At 37.3% G+C, this 27,798-nt stretch overlaps 2 protein-coding genes across 4 annotated transcripts; one reads left to right on the forward strand and one right to left on the reverse strand.

The window, feature by feature from the left end:
- Positions 1 to 891: 891 nt before the first annotated feature.
- Positions 892 to 26,268, reverse strand: LOC121740214 (peroxidase-like). 3 transcript variants are annotated; one of them, XM_042132850.1, is made up of 13 exons: positions 26,156 to 26,268; positions 16,522 to 16,631; positions 13,894 to 14,194; positions 13,317 to 13,554; positions 12,895 to 13,057; positions 12,583 to 12,779; positions 8,611 to 8,803; positions 8,165 to 8,362; positions 4,826 to 5,109; positions 4,321 to 4,476; positions 3,781 to 3,901; positions 3,135 to 3,315; positions 892 to 2,491 (listed from the first exon to the last, which is right to left on the reverse strand). In XM_042132850.1, the coding sequence occupies exons 2-13, from the start codon at positions 16,616 to 16,618 to the stop codon at positions 2,353 to 2,355; spliced, it is 2,268 nt and encodes a 755-aa protein (XP_041988784.1). In that variant the 5' UTR covers positions 16,619 to 16,631; positions 26,156 to 26,268; the 3' UTR covers positions 892 to 2,352. The 3 variants fall into 3 exon arrangements, with proteins under 3 accessions (XP_041988784.1, XP_041988783.1, XP_041988785.1); XM_042132849.1 differs by lacking the exon at positions 26,156 to 26,268 and adding an exon at positions 21,437 to 21,747; XM_042132851.1 differs by lacking the exon at positions 26,156 to 26,268 and adding an exon at positions 16,700 to 16,790.
- On the forward strand, positions 24,952 to 27,747 carry LOC121740215 (mediator of RNA polymerase II transcription subunit 4). Its single transcript, XM_042132852.1, has 5 exons — positions 24,952 to 25,115; positions 25,185 to 25,365; positions 25,446 to 25,597; positions 26,171 to 26,349; positions 27,117 to 27,747. The coding sequence occupies exons 1-5, from the start codon at positions 25,048 to 25,050 to the stop codon at positions 27,290 to 27,292; spliced, it is 756 nt and encodes a 251-aa protein (XP_041988786.1). The 5' UTR covers positions 24,952 to 25,047; the 3' UTR covers positions 27,293 to 27,747.
- The last annotated feature ends 51 nt before the right edge of the window (positions 27,748 to 27,798 follow it).

The following is a 27,798-nucleotide window of genomic DNA, read 5'->3' on the forward strand; positions in this document are numbered from 1 at the left end:
CGTGCGGCCATAGACACCGTGCCGTGCGGCCACCGCATCCGTCTATGGCCAAACTTAAGCCGGCCATAGACGGACCGCATCTTGCAGTCGTAAGATTTGAACTGAATCAAGTCCGGTAGGTTTGTATTAGGCTATATAGATAAATAAAACTAAAAAATAATAGCAGTATTATTTTATTGGAAGTAAAAAAAGTAAAATAAAATAGATTCAAATACAGATTATCCTGACAACAAATGATACTTTTTGAAACAAAATTCAGATAATATTCGTACAGAATGGTACGCGCCTTAGAAGTAGCACATAGTTTAGGCAAATATATCCTGGGTCCTTAGCCAAGATGACTTCGTTAATCTCACTGTAAAAGTTATAAAAATCACTTAGCCAGTGTCACTTCAACAGTGATATGAACCGTGATTTTGACGAAAAGGCCCTAGAGTATTACAGAAATAAAGTTGACAATTATTATTATTCCCTAGTTTAATATAACTTATAGCTTTTTAGTTATTTTTTAAGGTTTGTACCTCATTTGGCAGCACGGAATCGCCTTTTTCCGTCGCCCTTTCTCTTTCTGTCGCTTACAACTGCCAATTGCTAGACCGAGACAGAAAGCATAATGCGATCGCATGCGTCGGAATCCTCGAGGCGATCGGCATCACGGACAAAATGCAACGGTCGGCAGGAAGACTCCGGAACGCTGAAGCGCGCGATAGCATGCTAACGCATCCTTTCACCGCCGATCACTTGCTATCGCGATCGCCTTTTTTGTCTGCGCAATGTGACAGCGCGCGTTCTCATGCGGCAGCACACTGCAGCACGTGGTAGCACAGGCGGAACAAAATATGCGATTCCGTGCTGCCAGATGAGGTCCAACCCTAAGACATTAGAGTAAACAAAATAACTGTGCTTTGAGCTCTTGCGAGTACATTAAAATTACCGTAGGAACGTTATAGAACATATTTTATCGTATCATTAATGATTAAAATTTGCAATCCACTCTTTGGTACGATGCCGATGGCATACACAAGTTGAAAATCAGCATATTACTGAGAATGCTTTTGCCTAATCTTTCCATTAATGGCATTATGTTGAAGCCACAAAAAATTCCGACTAAATCCGAATAACATTTAAATAATTCGATTAACTAAATCGTTTTCAAGCACACAAATAGTGCATCTAATGATAGATATCTAGATCTTTTAACATATGAATCTAGACAACCTATGCCCGAACTACATTTACTATGAAGTGGTGTCCCACTGTATCACAGCCACTGTAGAACATGGCGTCCGTTCGTACGGACATGTACAGTCAACTAAATAATTTACCACCCAGACCCTACTAATAAAATTATTTATACTTACAACGGATACGTTAAGCAATGTGTTGTCCTTATCTAACTAAGCTCGAAGGACAAAGACAGATGGCGGACCTAGGTAATTTGGTCGCGTTAAGGTGCGGCCATATTTGTATCATTTGCGCGATCAGATCTCCGTCGCGATCATCGCGCCGTATCGCGGTTAATAGCGATCGGGGCGTATCATGATGCGCGTATCATTTTGACACGCTTCGATGATACGCGATGGAGATCTGATCGGAGATCTGATCGCGCAAATGATACAAATGTGGACGAAGCCTTACGTCAAATCCAGCCGACTGAACAAAACTATCACTGAATTAATACAACGCGACCAAATGACGTACGTCACCTGCCTATAAATCAATTTCTTCGATGGTACATAATATTTTTATTACTAAGGGTATTAAGGATTTTATTCCAAGTGGTAGCGCAGCTGACTGTACTAACGAGGGCCCTGACTAAACTTAACCCTACGCCTATTACAATAAGGTTCATTATTGAGTGACAAAGTACAAAGACTGAAAGGGCCCTACATTAACAAAATATACTTAAGCTAAATACAATGTAAACAACACAATACTGAATCTATTATTATCGATGGTGCACGAACTGTTGTATGACAGACTCAATTAAAAATTACAAGCCAAAAGTTATGGCTCAATAGCCTCTGTAAATTCCATTCTTGGAGTTTGAGTTGTCACCTCTAGAATATTATTAAAATTTATAGCTTTTTATCCAAACTGCACTTCTCAATGCTAGCTATAGAGCGGTCGTGTATTGACCCACAACTTAGGTCTCTGACAAGCCAATGAACTGAATTCTTGAATTGAATAATAAAATTAAATTTTAAATACCCCGCAATAGGCAATTTTATGTGAAATCGATATTTACGAGAATTGGATTCTTACAACTTTCAAATAGATGAGAATTGGCTTCTAAGTTCTATTTCATCAAGTTCTTAAACTTGCACCATCGACATGTACAACTAAATCAGTCTACTTGGTGACGTTGGTGCTGGCGACCTTGGTTTTGATCCACTGGTTGGTGCGCGCGAAGATGTCGGGCTGCTGCGCCGGGTCTGCCCAGAACTCCAGGTTGACTCGCTTGATGTCGTCGCACGAGACCACTGGGTTGCTGGAATATAAATGTTTTATTAGCTATGGACTATGACGACAGGACTCTTCAAGGATAGGAAGATAAACCGGCAGCCGCGGGCCTACGGGCGTCAGCGTCCTCGGGGGCAGATTTCGTATATGAGGCGGCGGAAATAAAATGAGCTACGCTCATATAAAATTAAATCCAGAACCACTTCAAGGTCTTAGACGTGACATAATATCAAGTCATACAACGCTTTTCCCTGCTTTATTTTTAATCCCCTTATCGTAATTCCTATGGTAATTTTAAAAGTCCTTTGAGATTTTAAAAGAGAGAGCAAGAGATACCGTCCATGCGAATATTTTAGTGCCTCTAAACTTTTTTATCTCACAGGATTCGAATATTAGAGCACGAAAGAGCCTTCAAGCAGTTTAGAAGGTGATACCTTAAAAGGGCCCATTCACGGCAGTGCACGCCGTGCAGTCCACCGGCTTATGCAGGATAGTGAATGGGCCACTTAAAGTGAAGTTGCGTTAGATCGCGTTATGTGTTCAAATTATTTAAAATTCCATTCAACTCGATAAAATATACTTGTTACGCTTTTAAAGTCGACGCATCACACATGCTTTCTACCGACTACATTCACTTTCACTTAGAAACCACAAACAAAATCTCTTCTCACCTCTCCGACGGCAGTTGGAAGGCGTCTTTCTGCACACGCGTAACACCCGCGTTATCACAGAGCAGGCGCGCGAGGGACGCGCGGCGGATCTCGGTGAGTTGCCGCTTGGTGAAGCCACCAGCCTCGTCTGAGTGCGAGTAGAAGTAGCGGTCGCCGGAACGAGTACGCCATAGCTGCTCCTCTGTGGATAGAGAAATTAATGTTCATTTAAATAGACCACGATCTAGTGGATTTCCAACTCTACTCAACTGCGTGGTAAAAGCCAAGAAATGTATGGTTAGGCCCGTATTCATATACGGCTCTCATACTATTAGTAAGCTGTAAGGAAGCGGTATTATATTATACTCAATACCATTCTCAAGGTTATAATAATAATATGGTCTCTTAGTTTGACCACACTCAAGAAACAGCCTCTCAAGTTTGACAGCGCAAATGAGTTAGTAACTTAGCATTCAGTTGATACAGCACACATCTATATTATACGAGCATAACCTTAGTAGTAGGAGTGGATAATTTAATGAGTTTTATTCAGGTATGACTGGTATGAGCATAACTCTTTTGGATTGATGCTATATTAACTTTTGATTCGTATTTTAAGACGTGCTTTCACTAACTAATGGTAAAATATATCAGTAGGTATACTAACTGATGAGGCAAGTAGTGGTGGGTCCGATGAGCGAGCCGGGCAGTGGGGTTTCCGCCATGAGGCCGACCACGAGGTCGATGTCGTTGGGGTGCTCGTATAGCTTCGACAGCTTGTCTACCACCTGTAAAAGATTTACATTTCTATAATAATACAATCTAGCACCCAAATGCGCACTTAGGTAGTAGTTATGATGTATAGATACTAGATATTACTGTCAGGCATGCTAAGGCTTCTTACAGACGAACGGCACTTGAGTCAACGGCATTCCACGGCAATTGACGGCCGTGCCATCGACAAGTGCCGTACGTCTGTATTCTGTAAGCGCTCTAAGTTATAGACAATTTGCGGAACTATCAAATTCGACGGTCAAGCCAGTCTTGGTTGTAATCTGTCGGCTGGAGTCTGTACTTAACATAACCTGTCCAAATGATGATGACCACCACATACGGCTACAAATCAATTTCAAAGCGGGCTTTAACAATTATAGCTATGATGCTAATTTGACCCTTATTGGTACCGTAATAAACACTAGTAGCTTACCTCTTGCGACATAACGTCAGACAGCTGCGAGACGCTGGTGACGGCGGAGTAGCCGCACAGCGCGCGGTACTGCACGTAGCCGGGCAGGCCGTGGTCGCGCCCGCGCTGGATGTCGATAGCCAACACGTCCAGACCACCCAGCCAGTGGTGACGGAGCTACGGAAAAAATAGTTTCTATAAGCAAAAAAATATAGTAGACGTACAACCGAAAATAGAATTCTGTTTGAAAGCTGATTTAAAATAAAAGGACTTGTTCAGTCACAGTCACTATAAACGATCAGTCAATGGGCCTAACTTAGGCTGTTTACACCTCTAATAGCTTCATGGTTTACACACACGCCGCAGCGGCAGCGGCACCGCCACCGCGGCGGTGCCGCTCCATTGCTCATCCTTGTATTTCTATGGGCCCTTACACACGACGCCGCGGTGGCGGTGCCGCTGCCGCTGCGGCGTGTGTGTAAACAGCCTTAAATCCTTTTTCTAATTCTTTCGTTATTGTACTTACATCATCATCATAATTGAAGTCTGATCCCTGACTGTTCTGGCTGACCATGCCCCTCGCGAGATTCTCTAATCCATTCTTCTCAGCAACCAGCTTAGGTTTGAAGTAGGTCTGTCCTAGTCTTTGTGCTGTCACATTATTCTTGTCATCCACCAACTGCACGTCCTGATCTAGAAGACTGTTGACGAAGTGGAAGGCGGCAGTCGCGAACGAGTTAGTTATCGTCGGATTCACTTCGGGATTGTAACCACTTTCGTAGCTGTCGTAGAGCTCATCGAAGGACTTTCCTGGAAAAAAAATTAAAACCTCATTGAGATCATGACTAAGGAGTAAGGCACTAGTTTGAAGTTGATCGTGTGCTAAATATAGTATTTGACCTGTTGCTCGTATTGATGAAAGATGGCACGATATTTTAACACGTTAATTTTGACTCTGATGCAAGCGACCCAAACAAATAAAACAATGTTTAAGTGGGGTCAATAACAATTTTCTTTAAGGGGGCGACTAACCCTAAATTGTCGATTTTGTAATTCTTTTTATACTTGAAATTAAGCCCCGAATTGTTTCATTTTCTAAACATAGATATGTATAACTACATTATATTTCCGAGGATCCGACCTAGCGAAAACACGATATCTTAAATTTTTCTCGATAGAAAAAAATCACAAAGATGCATCTAATTTTAACGAACTTTTCATAATATATTGCCATAACCGTGCATTAATATAACTTAATAGTTTAACACATTGTATAAAATTCTATCATTGAGAACAGGGCCGTCTCTAGCTCATGTGGCGCCCGTGTGCAAACATTACCCTAGCGCCCCCATACCGCAAGCGCACGGTCAAAATGAAATGGGTACATAGTACAAGTACAGTTTGTCTGGCCGCTTAAGGGTGAGGACTCCATATTGTATAGGTATAAGAAAAGGGGGCAAACGAGCAAACGGATCACCTGATGGAAACCAAATGCTGTCGTCCATGAACACTCGCAACATCAGAAGAGCTGCTGGTGCGTTGCCGGCCTTTTAAGAGGGAATATGCTCTCTTCTTGAAGGTTTGCAGGTCGTATTGGTCCGGAAATACTGTTGATGACAGTTCATTCCAGAGTTTTACAATACAAAATACAAAACAATTCTAGGTGGAAGACTGCCACTCATTAAAGTGATGAGGATGGTATATTTTTCGTGTGGAACAATGGCGAAAAGTTGCAGGAGGTATGATTCCGAACAATTCCTCAGAGCACTCCCCGTGATATAACCGATAGAGGATGCAGGATGAAGCTACATATCGGCGTAATTCCATGGAGTCCAGCCTATTAGTAACACTATGGCAATCAACAATTCGAGCGGTCCTTTGTTGGATACGATCCAGAGGCAGATAGATGGTATTTTAGCGCCCCTGCCCAGAGATGAGAACAGTATTGCATATGAGGCCGTACCTTCGCCTTATAGAGTTTTGGGCATTGGTCCCGTCTGAAATGCTGTCTCGCTCTGTTAAGAACACCAAGCTTTTTCGAGGCTAACTTGGCCTTACCCTCTAGATGACATCGGAACTGTGGAATTCGCTCGATATGTTTACGCCAAGTATTTCAATGCTGGGGCAGATTTTTAAGAGCACCTCGCTCTCAAAACGAGTCTTGGCGGAGTTAAAATTGGACTAAGTTACGTCTACGGTCTACCCCATTCAGGGATTTTCTCCAATGAATTCTCTATTTTAGACACAAGTTCGTTTCGAGTCTCAATGATATTTAGCCGAGAAATATGGGGGAACCGGCATATAGGTCATGTACTACCATCCGCATAGCAATGAATGCCGTTGGTCTGTAACATGTCATTGATATGCAGTATGAATAGGGTAGGCGTTAGCATACAGCCCTGATGGACACCAGCATCAACCGACTGATTTTCTGAGCATTCTGTCTGTTTATGCTTCTGTCTGCTAAGAAACTTGTGACTCATTGAAGCTTTGATAGCAGCGCTTTGTTCGAAACCCAAACAGGATTAATTATCATAATAAAGAAATCGCAGTCAGGAACCTTGGGCTTAGCACGACTTTGTCTAGATTTCATTACTGTTTAGAGATAAACAAGCAGCGCCATCGAGACTTGGCTAGGTTTTTTACAGAATGTTTTTGGTGGGATATTCACATTGCAAAAGCCGAGCCGCTCGTGGCGCGCCTCGCTTTGCTGTAATTAGAATTTCGATAATTTATATAAGAAGATCACCAGATGCAACACAAAATGTATGCAAACTGGAGTTCTTTTCACGTTGGTCATTATAGCGCGGCGGCCGGCAAACGCGGGCGCGCGCCGAGTGGAACTCCGTTCCGAGCGGCGCTCGGCACCCCTGGGACCGCGGCGCCCGTGTGTAACGCACGCCCTGTACATAAGGGAAAGACGCCCCTGATTGAGAATCTGACCTAGCGGATTTTTCAAATGTTATATATATATTATTTTTTTTATTAAATAAGGGGGCAAACGAGCAAACGGGTCACCTGATGGTAAGCAACTACCGTCGCCCATGGACACTCGCAACATCAGAAGAGCTGCAGGTGCGTTGCCGGCCTTTTAAGAGGGAATACGCTCTTTTCTTGATCTTGGTCCAAATTTTGACAGCCAACCAATCACAGAGCCTGAACCGTGTCTTGAGACCGAGATGCATCTTGAGTACTGACTATTTATACGGGCCCTAGAGGCGTACTTGGTGATAAGTTCGGAGCGACATTCCGTACTCTACACGTTGCCTCAATGAGCTGGCTTAATACATTGGCCCAATGTGTAGGTAAAATGTAGACAGCTGTTGTCATAATATTAATGCTATATTATAGCAACGTGAACTTTGAAACCTCTACAGTCTACATAAACAAGAAGCACGTGTCAGTAAACAATTGGTAAACAATATCAATATTGAACTGATAATAATAAGTAGTATAACAACTATTTAAAGTACTACCAACTCTAATCACAAGTATAGAAACGTGAGTCGTGAACAAATATCACGTTTCATAGTACATTCTTATGTAGGTATGTTACATACTCGTTCAATTGACATAACGAGCCAACGAGTTTCCTTGAATACGAATCAAGAGTAATTATTATTGGTAACCTCGAATGAACTACAACAATAGATATTAAAACTACCTACTGAAATGTTTCGTGAAGTCTTTCATGGAATTTCACCAAAATAACCTACTGAACAAATATTATGCACATAATCACAAAACATGACTCATATGACCCATCCATTCCTTTGTATTTCCAATTAGGTGTAACTACTTCAACAGAATTAGTACTTAACGGTTTTATTTTAGGTGAAAACGCAAAGAAAATAACACTATATACCTGTAAGTGCCGGTAGCCAGTGTTTGTAGGTGATATGCTGTAACTCAGCGACCACTATCCTCCTCGCCTCATGGAACAGTTTATCGGAATTCCATCCTGGGTTCATCACAGCAAGCGCCTTAGCTATGCGGTTATGTTCTTTCACCCAAAGTAGGTGCATCGACGTCAACCATGGGTGCATGTTCGCGCGGACATCACCTAGAAATCATATTTTATGGTAAAATGGTGAAAAAAAAGTTGGTGAAAAGTCAAAAAACCTTTTTTTACATATCCCTGATTTTTTTATCGACTATCATATTGGGTACAAATATAACTGCGTAGACTTATGTCTATGAGGATTATTATTAATCATCTAACCATAATGTTCAATGGTCCCAAATCCTAGGTCTAAATACTAGACTTTCAAATAGAGAATTTAGTCACCCAATAGCTAGATTAAGACTTACCAGCGACAAAGCAAGCGTCAGTGGCGGTGCCGAGACACTTCTCAGTCGGGTTGGAGGCCAATGGCAGCATTTCCTGGTCATTCACCACGGCTGTCTTCAACAACCCACCAGACTTCTCCCTCAGAGCGATCGCATCGCGACTGGTCGACCCGTAGATTTGAGAGCCGTCCATGAAGTGAGTCGCTTGGTTCATCTGTAAGGAATACATTCTATGGTAAATTCAGCTTCATAAAATTCTAGACACTTTTCAATTTAAAGTTTTCAAAACACATAATATACTTATGCGCCTTGTACGCTTATAGGTACGTATACTTTAGTTTTATTTTGTTAACAATCTTTATCCTGTTCTTAGAGTAAATTGTTTTGATCTTGTGATGTTTTGTATGGTTAATTTTTAATAAATAAACTGAATTATAGTAATAAACATAAAAAATCATCACGTGCATTGTCGTAAACGATCTATTTTTATATGCGTTTGAATAAATTATATCTGTTTACTACAATCGTTTGTTATTGTTGCAAAAATGTAAACACTGTGCATTGTAGTTTGCATGAAAACGCAGTGCATATAAGTATTCTAAGTAATATTATCTACTTATCTGCTTTTTCGTGTCCTTACATACAAATATAGTAATAACTAATATATTACCTATGTTAAACTGATGTACAATGCACATGTTTTCTGAAATTTTCTTCTACATTTTCAATTTCGGGATCCAATTATTGTTACTTACAGCTTTTTCGTGTCCTTACATACAAGTATAGTAATATATTACCTATGTAAAACTGATGTATGTACTACAATGCACATGTTTTCTGAAATTTTCTTCTACATTTTCAATTTCAGGATCCAATTATTGTTACATTTAGCACCTATTTCGAAAATTAACTTTTAAATAATTGTCAAACAACGGGTAGACCTTTACGTCTCCTTTATATACAAACAAGCAGAAACCATTAATAAAATCAATAAACTGTATGCAAATAATGTATAACCTGTACAAATATAACAACCTTGTGAGTAATACGTGATAATATGTATGAAGTAGCACCCCAAGTTCACTCAGGGCGTTTGAAAAACAAGACCAATCGATTCCACCGGTTTTGTGGGTGCAAATAGAAGCCTCGATAAATATCTCTACATCTGTGATGTCTATGTTGTTGGGATTCGGAGGTAGAAGAGAGATTTGAATACAAAACTTTTCAATGCGAGGTTCCTCTCGCCAGGTTGGTTCCTGAATCCTGAATCGGTGGTAGGCTTCATGTAGACGTTCAAATGAGTTAATTTTTAACCGATTTCGAAATAAAAAAAATCATTTCATTTCAATACGCAGTCCAAACTTGCTAACTTCGATGGATTGAAATAGAGGTATAGAGTAATGAGAACTATTTAAAAGTGATTAATATTCTATAAATACAGAGGAGACACTATTAAGTTGGTAGTGTAGTATTATGTATTTGCGTAATTCATGAGGATTGAGGGGCAGCTAGTACTGGCTCTGTGAAAACTATACTTAAAGTATAGTTTTCACAGAGCCAGTACTGGCTAGTATTGGCTTGGTATATGCCGCGTGTGAACAGTTTGGCCTGGCTTAAAAAACTGTTCACACGCGGCATATACCAAGCCAATACTGGCTGCCAGTCTTATTGGCAGCCAGTACTGGCTCTGTGAAAACTATAGTTTATTGATTATTTAGACTAATTTACTACTGTTGACGTCGTGAGTCGTGACGAACTAGATCCGTTAGAGCCACAGTACCTAGGTACTAGATATAGGAAGTTATTTTAGTACATACCTAGATATACCTAGATATAATGTTATTTCTGCACGTTTGTGTATGATTATAAAATGGTGGGCGGATGTTTATTTAGAATTTTCATCGTCACAAATTCGATATTTTTAGCTTGGTATGCATTTCACTTTCAAAAGATTACTAGCTATATTAAAAGTAGGTCATCACAGTTTAAATTTTAACATAGCATAAAAATTAAAAAGTAATATAAAGTCACAAGCACGTAATAAGTGATAGAGTTATGGTAAAGTTATTATACCCAACTAGCTGTCCCGGCAAACGTTGTTTTGCCTGTTTTCCCTGTTTTCCTACTTTCCTCTTGATTTTCTCTTGAAGTTTTTTTCTGATTTTTTTTATATAAACCTCATGGAGTCCGAGACCTTTCCAACGAATGCAAAACCGTGGAAATGGGTTCGTGCGTTCTGGAGTTATAGCGTCAGGAAGGAAAACCCGACTTATTTTTATATTAAGTATACCTAATGATGTAAACTACCTACCTAATTTTCTTTTTGGATCATTAACAAAATATATTCCGATTACAAAAATAAATAAATAAGATGGGACAAATGCGATGAAAATTAAATTAGAATAAAAATCTTATCTTCTTTCTAGAAAATCAATATCACATATAAATCATAAATACGTGTTTGTCCCTTTAAATACCTAATGACAATATTATTATTATATTAAATTAATAATTTTAGACCATAATGCGGCATTGTTTCATCAAGTTATGATAATATCATAGCGTGAAGGAAAGTTTAGTACATTTACGGGATTATTATTATCTTATCTTGAATGGAGTAAATAGTAGATAAGTCCTACCATAGAGTAATAAATCTAAAATCTAGTAGAAAATAATGAAAGTATTCTACGATTTAGGTAAGCGTAAAGCGCGAAACACCTTCATTAGAGTCTGTGTACAGTAGCATGTTCTAATCTAAGTATATATATATATATATATATATATATATATATATATATATATATATATATACTTAGATTAGACTGACTGACATGGTGATCTATCAACGCACAGCCCAAACTACTGGACCGATCGGGCTGAAATTTGGCATGCAGGTAGATATTATGATGTAGGCATAAGAAAGGATTTTGATCAATTCCACCTCCAAGGGGTTAAAATACGGGAGGAAAGTTTGTATATAATAATACTTCTTAACGGGCAAAATCTCGTTACTTAATAAAATAATATTTTCGCGTTACCAACATAATAATTCATATTATTATTAACAGACTATCTGTCTGTTGTTTTATGATTTGTTTTGACGATGACTAACAAAGTAGATAATATTTTTGTTGACTCGTGCATACAAATTTGTAAATTATTATGAAGGTCTTCCTCGTCTAGGCATAAATAATGATATTTTGTTATTAGAATGTAAAAACATAATTTAAGGACATCATAACATCACGTGATATTATGATTTATGACGTCACAATTCTTATCTTATCTTAGATCTTTAAACGAGCAATTCTTGTATATATATATATATATATATATATATATATATATATATATATATATATATATATATATATATATATATATATATATATATATATATATATATATATATATATATATATAATTGGAATCTCGGAATCGGCTCCAACGATTTTCATGAAATTTAGTATATAGGGGGTTTCGGGGGCGATAAATTGATCTAGCTAGGAATCATTTTCAGAAAATGTCTTTTTATGCGTGTTTTATCGATAATCGATAAACAGAAAAATATGACTCTTCCTGACATCTATTGGCGAATAATAATACTATTTTGTAAGCAACTAATTGTTTTAACGACCAGCAGATGGCGTTATTAAGTAACACGATTCAAGAAGTCAATGAGTGTTTGCTATACCGAGCAAAGCTCGGTCATCCAGGTACTGATAAGCAAATTGACGCATTGTTATATATTTTATTATCAATTGTAAAGGGTAGACTACGGTCTACAAAGTCATCAAATTATTCGAAAGTAACAGAATGATAATAATATCATGTACTTAATTTAAATGACCTGAATGTATAGAGAACCGAAAACCCTTTCTAAACTCAATTGGATATAATATTATGATAAAACAATATTATTTTGATAAAATAATGTATACCTAATTAAGTATGTAACATAACTTGGATACGTAAATGGTTAAATTACCCTACCTGTTCAGCCGCTCCGAATGTGCAATCTCCACGGTATGTGGTCATAGAGCGGGTGTACTCCATACAAGAGACGAACCAGTTCTTGAAGACGGGATCCTTATCCGACACAGAGATCGGCATGCAGTTGGGATGGATGTAGCGGGGTGCCAGGTTGTTGCCGGAGTTGTCGCAACAGCGTATGGCCTGGTCCGTGTGCACTAGTAAAAAAAAAAAAAACATTTCAGATTGGAGTTTGAATTTTGAATTTCGAATTTGACTCAAGAGTCAAGAGCAAGATATAAAAGGACAATAATAGAGCATCTTTAAACTTACTTGTTTTCCGCACGGGAGTATGAACTAAATCGTGGTAGATAAACTGAGTCCACACCGGTAGAGCCATTGTCTTCTTTTCATCAGGTCTGTCCTTATTGTCAGCTAGGACTGTGCTCACCAGGCGTGCTGATGGTAAAGGATTGTAACCGACCGCACGGCGGGGCTGCAATTATTAAATTCATGTTAGAAAAAAATAGAGTACTTATTTTAAGGAATGATTTACTTTATAAGAGGCTGCAACGATTAAATTCATCTTACACCCAGTTTGAGGTTTTTTGTCAAGAATTTATTTGTGCATTGTGTGGTTGATTGGTTAACTAATTGTAGATTGACGTTATCCAAACAAAAAGTGCTAGAAACCTCAAACGGGCACTAAACGTACAAGGAGATGGTAGAGAATGATAAAAAATCGAGGAACGCACCTCCTCAATACCATCGGAATATCTTGGATGAAGGAGCCTCTTGTAACCAGTTAAGCCCTGACCCCAGGATGACCTGACGGGGTTGTTGCACGATCCATCAAACATCCTATACTTGGACGACATCTTGTTGCTTGGACAAGTGAATCTTTCCAATTGGGCGCACTCCGCGCCATATTCACTCTCTTTTAGGTTTAAAGTACTAATGAAACTTGCACACTCGTCAGTAGGGAGACCGTACCTGTAAGAGTTTAATGTTTGAGATCGTGCCATTGGAAGTATAATACAAGGAAAGTATGCATTCTTTCTCCATTTAAAGTCTTTGACATAAATACAAACAGTATTTGGCACACAACTTTAAAATCACTCGCCGAAACTAGAGTGTGACCGTCTCAAATTCTCAATACAATCTACCAGTAAAGACCCACCTAATAATAGCGTCTTCGCGCACACCCACCTCGTTCAATTCTCGCCCATCGATGAAATCGAGCACTGCCCCTACTGCTGTACGGATTCCAGACGCGGGTGAACGGGCGGTTGTGCGCGACCTATAGGTATATTCTAAAAATATTCGACTCACATTTCACATCTCGTAGCGACCAGATTCTTCGAAGCTTTGGTGATAACCATAGACGACTTCTCATACTTCAGCGCATCATTCGAAGGATATCCCTGAATTGCCAGGCCTTGTGCTGGTGATCCCGGTTTCGGTTTTATCCCTGACGCTTCCAAGTTTGCCTCCAATCTATCGAGCATGGCCACAGAGAATTTGCCCATGTCTATTGACTTGTTGGTATGCGCGGCCGTCACAGGCGGCAGACGTTTGAGCATATGCGCGCTTGGGAATGGGAAATCATACATCGGCGGTGGGTGGATGATGTCTGAAATAGGAAAATGCTTTCTAGACTCTCTTCGGAGTAAACTGATATAATATATCTTATTACTGTTCTATTCGTTTTGGTATTTTTATCTTATCTTACCTGGCAAAACTTGTTAAGGAAATTTTTGAACAGTTTATGTAAATAATGTAACTTTAGATGAAGCTATGATGTTTTTATCATCGAAGTAAGTACCTTATTAATGCAATTATAGCCCTGTAACTTAAGTAAGCATAACACTCTTACTAGATAACGTTATAATATAGAACTAGGTTATATATCAAGTAAATTATATTGAACCAAAGGTCAATATTGTTGTAATTATTATTTCACTAGCTATTGCCTGCGACTTCGTCCGCGTGGACTTTAGTTTATAGCGCGCGGTGTCAACAAAATTTGTGTCAAATTTAAAAACTTTTTAAAACCCTGGTAAGTGGTACCCCTCTTAGGGCCGCGCTACACCGGAATGGCAGCGCTGAAAGGGCTCGCCTCGCTGCTGCCATTCCGGTATAGCGCGGCCCTTAATTAATCAAAATACCCAAAAACAGCTGTGCAGTGTGCACATAATCTATACTAATATTATAAATGCGAAAGTATCTCTGTCTGTTTGTCAGTCTCGCTTTCACGCCAAACGCCAAAACTACCGAACCGATTGTAATGAAATTTTGTATACAGATAGTCTAAAACCTGAGAAAGGACATAGGCTACTTTTTTACTGGAAAAAAGGGTTGTAAGGGGGTGAAAATGCGTAAATTTGTTCAAATTAAGTTAGTTCCAAAAATTCATAATAGATGGTACCGTGCGTCTTCTACATCGCGCTGACGCTTGCTTAAAAGTCTTTCTATAAGAGGTGGTATCATCTTACATTTAAGTTTTGATTTTTTTCGATTGTTATATCTATTCTACGGTATTAAATAACTCAGTACTTTATCTGTGCAGTGACGTAACCTTAAACCTATCAATGATAAATAGTTTATGGGTAAAGTTGTGTAATTGGGGGGCTAAATAAGCTTTAAAATTTGGCATAAAATATAAAGTTTAATATAAAAAAAATTAAATACTTATTGTGTGCACACTGCACAGCTGTATTGATTTAATTATTTAATGATTGACCAGGGTTTTTTTATAAAAGCTTTTGACACCAATTTTGTTGACATCGCGCGCTATAAACTGAAGTCCACGCGGACGAAGTCGCGCGCAACAGCTAGTCATTAAATAATTAAATCAATACAGCTGTGCAGTGTGCACACAATAAGTATTTCATTTTTTTATATTAAACTTTATATTTTATGCCATTGATATGTTTTCTGGATGGAATATAGGCCAACACGGTACACTCGAACTCCTTTATTTTAGAGCGCCTTCTGTTGTCAACTTGTCACATATATTAGAAATGCAGTAGGAGTTCTATAAGATAAGATAGATTGATTATTATTATACCAAGTGATAATAATATTATTAAACATAATATTCTAACGTATTAAAAACTATAAACAAAAACATAAATAACTAATAAGTATGATTAGTTCTATGTTACAATGAAGTAAAAAATAAAACGCCATCTGTTGAATCGTATTAGAACTAAAATGTTCATTGCATCGATATATTTCTGGATTTTTTATAATATTATACATAAAATATATTTAAGATTTTTGAAATATTATTTTAATACACATCCAAGACCCAGGAACATTGAAAACTTTTTGTTCCGCCTGCGGGACTCGAACCCAGGACCCCCGGGATGAGCGCTGGCCACGCGCAATGCGCATTAATTTTCATCGATATTTTCATGGAAATAAGATATTTTCCCACATCAAAATGTAGCCTATGTCCTTTCTCAGACTCTAGAATAACTGTGTACAAAATTTCATTGCAATCGGTTCAGTAGTTTTGGCGTGAAAGCGAGACAGACAGACAAACAGACAGACAGAGATACTTTCGCATTTATAATATTAGTATGGATTTCATTATCACTTGCCGGCTAATGGAAGACAGTGATGACGTAGAGCTAATGCTTCTAGTTCTATCGGTCAAAGTAAACATGACTTAAATACATTGAAAACTTTTGAATCCTTATCAAGGGAACTTCCTTAATATTCTTATGATTTTTATGAGCGTGTTATCCTCAACGACTACGAAGCAAGGGCTGACTAAGAACTTGTTTTTCTACTTATATTAGCGTCGCAGTGTTAAAGCAATTAGCTCTAAATCGTTTTTTTTTCCTTATTTTTGTTTTGATAAATCACGAAAAACCCGCGCAATTTTCTGCAAAATTTCACTGACCCTTAATTAATCTTAAAAAATGAGACCTACTGACTACAATGACTCACCTGAAGAAACGATCAAATTGAGGGGATAGGGAGCTACATGACTCCCAAACGTCAACCCTGCCCATAACACCACACCAAGCAGCACCATCTTCGTCATTTCCTCCAGAATACTGAAAAGATACTATTATTAGAACCTCTAAAGACAAGATACTTAAGGTCTTAAAACTAAAGAACCTACATTCGATCCGTATAACAGAGATGAAACTTGTTCTCGTGTTTGTCAAAGTGCTTCTTACATTGGAGAGAGACTGACCAACAAAGACGAGTGCCAGAGTTTATATAAACGTTAGGGGTATCTAAGGTTCTGATACGTTGACCCCGAGAGGCACAAACATGTCGTCATAAGACGATAAATATTTCTTGGGACGAGCCCCCGATAACTGATTACTTGAAGAAAACAATTCTAGTAAATATTTGAATATAATATATCAAAACAACGAGAGACTTTCATCTTAGGATTCTTAGGACGCCCGTCCAATATTCTACCACACCTAAAACGTGGTCGAATTTGGATAGAAACTGTCAATGTATGATTCTATTGAGAAGCGTTCTAAAAGATCCATCAACGCATAGATTTTGTTTTCTTTTTTACTTTAACATATTATTTTTGAGTTGACGCACGGTACATACTTTCCCAAATTTTCTATCCTCATTCCTCAATCTTCACTCCTCACCAAAGGCATAGCTAATGCTAGGGCTATTGGTGAGAGCTAGGGTTCTATATATAGAATCCTGCACCTAAGATCTAAAAATATACTTAAGTCAATGTGCAATGTTAACCCTAGCTTTCTCAACCAGTTTTTAAAAAGGTCAACGTAGTTGTTTAACAAGATAATAAGAAAAAGTTATTTACGTATTCCATAAATCTCAATCTTCTTATTTTTACTTTAATGTATTTCTTGTCTTTATTATTACTGATCTCTTTGCTTCATCAACTAGAAAATTTTCAATAATCTTTGGTCCACCACACATTCCCACCACTGTATCTCCTGTGTCGCCAGGATCGACAGCGGTATCCAACCACGAAAACCCTTTGATACGATCTCAGGGAGCCCGAGGGACATGCTAAAGCTGTCTTGGGACCCGCAACGAAATTTATCAGAAGAAAGGGGGTGTAGAAAAAAAATCGGGCTTTGGCCCACCACACATGTTCAATAATCATCTAATCGCACCAATTTCTTAGTAGTGTATACTTTTTATTTGTATACCCTTCTATAAGTGTGCCTCAAACTGGTTTTTGCAGGCTGTAGTTAAGCCTATCATTGCAAGCTGTAGTTTAAGTACAAGGACCTTAACGATGACTATTATTACATTCAGTTATTACATGTTGGTTCTTTACATTGTTATCATTATAGACTGGAAACTTAAAGCGACTAGCGAGACTCTAGACTTCTAGAGTCAGCTGAGACTCTAATAATAAACTGAATCAATATCTTAGCGGTTTAGTACTTACAGTATAAAGGATTTATAGAGCTTTTAGCTACACGTACTGTTTACGTAGTAGTCTTCTTTTTACAGTCTACACTTTTTACTGTTTTCATACAACCAACTGCTTCTTTTATACTTAATATTTTCTTTATTTCCAGCTATTTCATTGATTTTCATTAAAAATTAAATTTCCAAATCAACAATTTTATAGTCTTTTCAAATCTTAAATATATTACCGTCATCTTCTCCTACAGAATGAAAATTAGCGAAACCAATAAAAGTTCAGGCAGACGATTGCTTTACAAAATGTAAATCTGTTATTTTACACATTTTCTGAGCGATTCTCTTCAAACACTGTAGTGCCTGGGACAAGATTTTCAATGTCCCTACTCCCTATGACTGACCAAGCACCTACAACTTCTTGCAACATTACTCTTTCTTCACTTACAGAAATTCGGTATTTTATTTATTTTTAATATCTAATCCACACGATATTTCTTAAACTTAGCACACATAATATTCTAATATTTTAACTAATTTTAGCGTAGAAATCAAAGGAGTTAAGTTAATACCAAATCCTTCTAAAATCTGTGACCAAATCAGAACAAGTTTTCGCATAATGATTATTATTCATTGATTCAAGAATTGCATTGAAATTAATGAATAAGCAATCAAAATTATTATTTTTACATTCATTAAACAATCTTCTAAAACCTACATTCAAATTAGAAGTTTTATATTAGTCACAGTTTTCTTTATACTTTTATTACAAAGTCATTTTTGTCGACGAAATGAATAAAGATTCAAGAGACAATACACACGTCAGTCGGAAGAAAGAAACTTTCTCCAACCCACTTTCAAAATAAAGATATTTAAATGCTGTTAAAAATATGACGTTCATTACAATATTTTACCCTTTTGGTTGTATTATTGGCTTTTACTGTTTTACTTAACCCGTTCTCGTTAGTTTAAATACGTATTTAAAATGCAGTGATTGTATTTTATAACTGAGAGAAATAAGATCAACACTAATATTATAAACACGAAAGACGTGTCTATCCATCTTTCTATCTATGTCTTTGGACAATGGACATTCATCTCTGTTTTCGCCGTTAAATCGCTAATGGAGTCGCGTATGGAGAATGGAGATATTTTGAGTATCGGGGACATTGAATACTCTTAGTCGATAATAAAAGGTAGTAATATCCAGTAACTTATAACTTCATATTTGGCCTTTACAATTGGTTCAATGTTGCAGCATATATAGCATACATCTACAATAGCTATAGCGCCAACCAATCAAAGCAATAAAGCATTTTTACGAATATTTATCTTTATCAATAGATTGTTTGCTTCCGAAACAACCAATCAGAACAACCAATAGAAACCATAAAGTTAATATACCTAGCGGAAATATTAACTTTATGATAGAAACCAAGAAACGGAATTATTTAACAGTAGTATTATATTTTTTGTTACGTCATGATGACGTCACCGACGCACGACGCGACGTAATCTTACGTCATTTATTGATCTAGCCTCTATTCAAATTTGGAACACAGGTTAGACCCGCTAGAGATAAGAGAATAGATGGAATTTCAAATTTAGATTTATGGAATTAGACCTCCTCTTTTAAGACCTTAACCTGCCTTAACTTATGTTTGTTGTCAAACTCCTCCGAAAGACTAGACCGATTTTTGATAATATTTTGTCAGATTGTATTGTGGGTCTGGGAATCAGCCTGCATCTATTTTTCATACTTAAGTACTTGAAATGATATTTGTGGCTAAACAAATTTGTAAGCTAGTAAAATTTGTGTTTACTAGCTGACACGGTTTAATATTAACTTCTTTAAGATTGCTGATTAAAAATATAGTATCTGAGTCACTTGTTATGTATTCGTTATTAGGCATATCTGATGATCATTACTTATTATCATTACGACCTATTTTTTGCCTTTTAATGTAATTTAATTGCTTAGTATTATATCTTTTCATATTTTTTCTATTACTTATTTAATATATTTTTACTATTCTGGTATGAATATTATATTCTTCACCATTGCATATTTTCGAGCATTGATAGGTTTTGGTTCCAACTTCCAATTTACCAATGCATATTATTATTATCTCTTTCGCTCTTGTATTAATGAATGAAAAGGCGTTATTTTTTAACAAAATATGATTAATAACATCAACAATTATAAGTGTTGAGGACGCTGCGTTTTCACCACAGATGTGTTGCGAAGAATATGTTCTTGAGAACCAATAGAATAGCTTCATTGACGTGACCTCTATACAAGTACGCTAGACATAAGATACCCTTTGAAATGACAGCTATTTTTTGTGCCTATTTGAAGTGGAATCAGCGCCCCCAATGCGGGGGGAGAGAACTAAATCTGACACAAAAATGACGTTTGAAAGTCGCCATATTGGCGCTGATAGCAATAGTGAGAGTACTTGGAACTAATACTAGTGATGACAACCAATAACGATTAAGCGGCCATTTGCAATTTACGTCAGATTTAGTTCTCTTCCCCCGCATTGGGGGCGCTGATTCCGCTTCAAATAGGCACATAGAGCAGGTGGGTATCATAGGTCCAGCGTACTTGTACCTATAATGGATATCAGTGCTGTAGATTATAGGTACCTAAGTATGTGCTAGTAGCGCCCTCTGCTGTCTGCTCCGACTTTAGCGTAATATCTCTCTTGTCTTATTATATAATTATTATGTATTTATTATCTAAAGAACGAAACAGATGAAATGCTATTTTATCCACGCGTTACTTTAAACTAGATTGATGCAATTAAGCCCTAACTGCCGCACTTAGAGTGGAACATTAATTACTTAATTGTAATTAAGTCATTCAAAATTAAAAAAAAATATTTAAAGACATAAGTCCCATACATTATCTGTCAAACTCTTCATTAAATTGAAGCTTAATCATAATTAAATGTATCTGAGTACGGCGGTCAGACATCTAGATTTAATTATAAGTTTTCACCAGTTACCAAAATTTCAGATACTTAGATTGGAAATTTGACCATCATTTACCGTGTTAAATACCTACTTAAAGGTTTGTTTTGCTAGATAAGTCTTGAGAACCTTTATTATTTTGTTACAGTGAGGTCACAGCTGATCTCGAGTAGGTAAGTTATCTGGTTTATGCCCTGTCAATAAGCAAGGTAAAATATATATCTATCAAGCTTACTACATAATATTATTATAATATATTATACTTGGTACCAACCTATATTATAGGTTGGTGTACTACCTTGTACTATTATCTATTCTGTGGTACTACTAATGTTATGTTATACTATTCTGTGCCTTATAGGTACTTAACTATTAGTACGATACTGTATACCTCTGAGCCAAGCTACAGATTACATGGGCCATGGCATTAGGTAAACATAAATTTGTTTATTTACCAACACCAAAGATTAAAATTGTTTATTCTATAACGCTAGTACTTCTCAGTACTTACGTGGAGTGTTCCACACAACCATCGCATTCGGACTTCCTTCTAGAACATTTCTCCGGTGCCTTCGCCTTCGCATCGGTGTTCAACATCGACTTTCCTTCGATGATCCGTTTAAACAACATAATAGAAGCAACAGGATTTGCTGCTTGCAACTGTCGCGTTTGTGCAGGATGTTAGTCTTGTAAATGTTCGCCGGGGACAGTTCGCCGAAGGAACGCTGTTCCATTAGATTGGCAAGAGTGCCAATATCACATCTACTGCAGTTACGAATATACTGGAACGGTTCTTGCTAGCGGCGAGCGAGCGAATGAATGCCCTCGGCCCGCCTCCCCTCCGCGCCGCGCCCCGCGAACACCGCAGTGCAGCGAATACAGTATGTTAACAAAACGTGAAAATAAACTTGTCGAAATTCATTACATATGGTATTTCGATACTTAATGTTAGTTCTACGAGAAAAATGGGATATATAGGAATGTAAATTGATTGGGAATTTAGAAAAGTAAGTTTTTCCTTGGATTAACTAATAGAACGTCTTGCAAACATACTGATTTGCATGCTCTATTGCCCATACAATACTTTGAGTCTTTATTACTGTAGCAGTGAAAACTTGTTCGTTGCGCTTTCATTTTCTTTTTGATTTACAAACAAGTTGTTGCCTATGTTTTATTAAAATTATTTTGTACTTAAATAAAATATAATAAGGAGCAGAGAATAAAAATAAGTGATAATTTAACTCCTTCTTCGAACGCTCTAGCTTCTAAACGATGCATAAATTTAAATACTTAACTCTAAAATATTATAAGGTACTAGAGATCGCCCAATGGTCGAAATTCGACCTTAGTTTCAACGACATTAGGACCACTTCCTATATTTTGTAAAAAAATATTGACTTTATCATAATATTTTTTTCAACTCTTGACTCTTATCTCTGGGGATCTGAGACTGGCCGTGTAAGCATTGTCTTAGTATCTAAGATCCAATAAAAAAAACCATAATCCATTTTCAATTTGTCACCTTGTTGTCAACAGACTTCAACCATAAATAAAAGGGTATAATTCGTATGTATAGGCTTGTCACTCAAAAATCTGTCATTTTTCCTAGTGTGTGTGTTGTAATGTGTGTAATGTTTTATTTGTTAAAAAAATGTATGATAAAAGCATAATTTCAAAATAATATTAGCTCGATGCACTCCTTCACCATATAAACTATAACTGTGCAAAATTTCATTCACCCACGTTTCCCCATTTTTCGTCAAGAGGGATACAAAGTTTTTGGCTCACGTATTAATATATAGATTTAGTGCAATAACATACACAGTTTACATTAACTAGTCAGACAATATTGTTTTGTCCAAACATATTAAGTACAATATGTTTTAATTTTATTCAAAATGAAAGTCCTTGCTACAGTAATAGATTCTCACGAGCACGTGGAGTACGCATGCTCGTAGTGTGATTGTCCCCCGCCCCGCTCCTTCCCCACTGCGTCGTGCGCGGTGCGCCGCCGCGCCGCCGTGCGCGGGGACTGGGAAGCCATCACGCGATGACTGCGTGCACACTGCATACAATGAATTAAGACTTTTACCTGTAACCTTTATACCAAATATATAAGGTTCATTTTTATAGATAGTTCAAGGTAAAATAAATTTGAACGGACTGTTTGCGTTTTTCTCGGTAGGTCAACAGAGCAATTTGCAATCGTTGGCATTCAAAATAGTAGGCATGTTACATGTACCAGTGCCAGTTTTAGCCAATGAGTTTCTAAAATACTAGAGTAGCAATGTCTTACAAAAGATTCTCAGAAATGCGTAACCACTTTTTTGTTCAAAAGACAATGTCAAGTCATATATTCGTTATGTCATTAATCATTATGTATGTGAGATATGCCTGCAGGCATCTTCGAAGTGGCAACGCGTTGCTACCGTAAACTTCCAATCTAGTTACGTTAGTAACATAGAATATCATTGGTTTTAGCACTATCAACGCCCTGGGCGTTCTTCGGCGCCCATTGGTGATTGAGCGCCCAGGGTCCGTGGTACTGGGGGTGTGCCGGTTCCTCCCCGTTTGGTGGCCCTGGTAACACTCGCTTGCACCACCGGCACCGTGGACGTTTCCAGGGTGACGCAAGCGAGTGGCCGAACGCCGCGCCGGTTCTTTCGTTCTTTTTAGTTATTTTCAATGGTTATTTTCCTGACTTTTTTATTGTCCCTCTTTTGGTTTTGTTCATTTTTGTTAGTTAAACTAACACTTCCATCTCTTTTGTTTTATCTTCTACTATCTTTCAATTTTAGTTACCTCTTCGTTTTGTGTGTTCGTTTTGTATAAATCAGTGAGTGTTTGTTGATAGATGGACCCGTGATGATGATTGATTAATTTTAATAAAAAAATTGAACCATTTGTACCAGGCTAATTTTTGCATAACTAATCATCGTCGAGTAGCCATTCACGAAAATCGCCTTGCCATACTTGTCCGACAGGTCCCAATTGTTACGTAGTATATGACATTCTCTTTGGTCCCAATGGCCGCCATACCACTGCATAGTGCATTTACACTGACCTCCATTAAAGGGCCCATTCACGGCAGGACTGCACGGCAGTCCTGCAGTGAATGGGCCTTTTTATACAGTACTTGTATAATGGAGATCAGTGACTGCAAAGGTGTAATTTTTTTTTTCGCCAAACGATATTTTGTACCACCCTGAAACTTTTTTTAACAGTTCCCTGTATCATGTATGAATTATGATCATAAATAGGTCATAGGAGTCTGATAATGCCATACCTGTGGGAGGTAGCGAATATGAACAATATTATTTCAAAATCCTAAGATTTTATACGTAATTTTTCAAGTATGGCGCCACTTTTTCGCTTTACTACAAGTATGGCAAATATAATAATCGCAGAGAGAGCACGCAGATCGCAGTCGCTGACGACAGACTTTTTTTATTTATTTAAATAAATAAAGAATATTGTTTTCCCGCCATAATATTATACTCAACACTGGCCATGGTTATAGCCGAAGTGCCATTATAAGAATAAAAAAAGACGCTTGTGACTTGTGACCAGTGATGCCAGATTGGGGGGAATCCCCCCAAATTTGGGGGTTTTTTAGGTGATGGGGGGAAAATTGGGGGGAACCATTTTTTGGGGGGATTGTTGGAGGAAAAAATCTGGGAACAGACGGCGAAATCTAAGTACTATGGTCCCGTTTTTACCCTTAGGTTACGACTTACGGAACCATAAAAATGATCAAGGAGCTCGCGAAGATGCTGATTCTGTAAAGATTGGACGCTATTGCCGAAATAGTGTACATTCATCGTATCCAATTGTGAAATTCCCATTCATAATGAACAAAAAATTTCTTTTATAATTTGTGGGGGGATTTTTCTTGAAATCACGAATTTTGGGGGGATTTCGGGGAACACTTGGGGAGAAACCGAGTTGGCCGTCTGGCAACACTGCTTGTGACGTTACAATATGTCAAAGTCAGATAGCATTTGTGATTTGACAGGTTGAAACTTGGTTCTGTGATTGTTTCGGGATATTGTTATTTTTATTTACTACAAGTACAGTCTACAGTTTATAACAATTCTAAATTCTAAATAAAATTACATACAAATGGCGTCTCATTTGAGTACTAAGGACAGGCTTTTATCATTAATTGACGATATAGAATTAATCGCAAAGTAAGTAATAACACTACCTCAGTTTAGTTTCGTTAAAAGCATTTTTCTTATATGAACCACTTATTTTAGAGAACTTATCGAAGTTTCCATTGCTCCTAAGCCCCAGAGATTGTCAGCATCGGACCATGCACAGTTAACAGACTTGTTGTTGTCGAAAGACGCTGAGCTAAAGAAAACATTAGAACTTGCGGCCGAACAGGCCAAGATACAGCAAAAAATGAATGAACTTAAAGCAGAAGTTGATAATAAGGTATATCCATAATAGTTACGTAATTAATAAAGTATTTTAAGTATCATTACACATAATTTTATTATGTTAAATTGTTTTAGGACCAGGATATCCACCACTTACAAAGGCAACTTAAAGACGCTGAGCAAATCTTAGCAACATCATTGTATCAGGCAAGACAAAAACTTGCATCTATTGTAAAATCAAGAAAGAGGCCAGTACCTTCAGAAGATTTGGTTAAATTTGCTCACAGGTACCTACTGCTATAATATGTGTGTTAGTGTAAACACCGTTATCCTTGAAACCATCAAATGAGCCCGTCAAAATGAACAACTTTTTCTTTGAGAACAATGCTGGGAATTAAAAAAAAAAATGCCGTCTTCATACCCATACGCATGCCCGGATTGGCAATTTGTATGGGTATGAAGATGGCTTTTTTTGAGTTCCCAGCATTATTCTCATAGAAAAAGTTGTTCATTTTGCCGGGCTCATTTGATGGTTTCAAGGATAACGGTGTTTACACTAACATCTTGTATAATACATAATGTGACATTTTGGCCTTAATACTTCGATCGTGGGAATCGCAGACACAAAAGATTTTCAATTGTTATGCAACAGCAGGGTGCCGCTTGGGGATTGATGAGTTAATAAAGTTTATTTACAATAATTATTTTTTACTTGCCAAAAAAATTGCTAACATAATATTTTTAATTAAGTAAAGATTTTTCCTTTTTAGAATGTACCTAGTGCATTCATTGTAAAACAAAACAAAATCCGTAAACTTTAAATACTTCTTAAAAATATATCATACCTTTACTTTCTGCAGAATAAGTGCGTCCAATGCCGTCAGTGCGCCTTTATCGTGGCAACCCGGAGATCCTCGGCGTCCATACCCAACTGACTTGGAGATGAGACTTGGAATGCTTGGACGTCTATGTGATCTACCACTAAATGGTCATACACCTTCCACTCTCAATGATCTACACAGAATAACAACTGGAGGAGGTAAGAAACAATTTATGTTATAAGATTCTATAATTGACCAATGACCGGCTTACATTGACCAATTGTAGCTAGCTATTTTCACTTAAAACATGATATAATGGCACTGTCAACCTAATACAAGTACATATATGTAAAGAATGCCATACAATATGGAATGACTCGCAATATATTTGTACTTCCCCATGTTGTATCTTATTATGTTGATGGCATCTTCGACTTACATGCTTTGAATGCTTAACATATGTACGTGATTCAATACAACCAATTTGCAATGCAATGACTTGAAGCCTAAATTGTTACTTGTTTACATACTAAGTCAGTGTATACAATTATATTATTACTAATAATAAAAAGACAGGCACATTTTCGCATTTATTATTCATGCGAAAGTATGTCAGTCTATCTGTCAGTTTGTCTGTCTGTCAGTAACCTCTTCACGCTTAAAAGTCTGAACAATTTTAGTGAAAATATGATTTACAGATACTTTGTAAAGATAGTAGGATAGTTTTGTGGCCGAAAAATGTATGGTTTTTATTAATTTAATTCCAATGGAGTCGTCGCAATGGAGTTGTTTGTGTCCATCATTATAGTATAGTATCAAATGAAATTGGCAATGGAGCAAACACCAAATAAAAAGCATATTTACAGCTAAATGATTTTTCCCAATAAAGATGTTTCTATAAAAAACGGTCATAAAGAGTCAAAATTTAGTTTACTAAGTAAAATAAAATAAACAAAAAATAAGTAAATTGCCTTCTCAATTTCAGTTCCAGCATCAGCCACAAACCAGTTTACATGGCACCCGTCAGGCGAGCTCCACATGTCGGTTGGTGGTGGGAACTCCGTGTCACTGGACGGCCGGAACAAAGAGGCCCCCACACAGGAAGATGTAGAAGTGATGTCCACAGATTCAAGTTCCAGCTCGAGCAGTGACTCACAGTAGACACTTATATATAGCTACTTATAAGTGCAGATAGACAGACTTTTTTAAGCAGAGAAGAGCTGTTATTGGTCAATGATCAGTACATATGTTTCAGTTGCCGTGCTACTTAAAAGTTGAAATAGCTTTCCTACTCAGATTTACAAGATGTGGATGACTATAATATTCAGGTTGTGAGCTGAAGTTGTTGAATCCGAATCGAACTATGTATTGTGAATTGGCCTTTGTGACTGTTTACAATTTGCCTTCCCAATTACATCTATAGTATTGTCTACAGTCTACACATTAATACTATAAGTCTTAAATCTTAACACAATGTGTTTTAAGTAACAGTGATTAATAATATTATAATAGTATTCGTAGGAGTGAATATTATTAATAATTAATATTAAGACTGTTTTGTATAAAACATTAAATACCTTTCAACAATGTCTAATAAATAAGGGTTTTCAGTAAAATACAACATTATTTTTTATTTTAAGACCATAAAATCTACAATGGTGGCCCCA

This window comes from Aricia agestis, chromosome 3, assembly GCF_905147365.1.
Source record: "Aricia agestis chromosome 3, ilAriAges1.1, whole genome shotgun sequence".
Classification (NCBI taxonomy): Eukaryota; Metazoa; Arthropoda; class Insecta; order Lepidoptera; family Lycaenidae; genus Aricia; species Aricia agestis.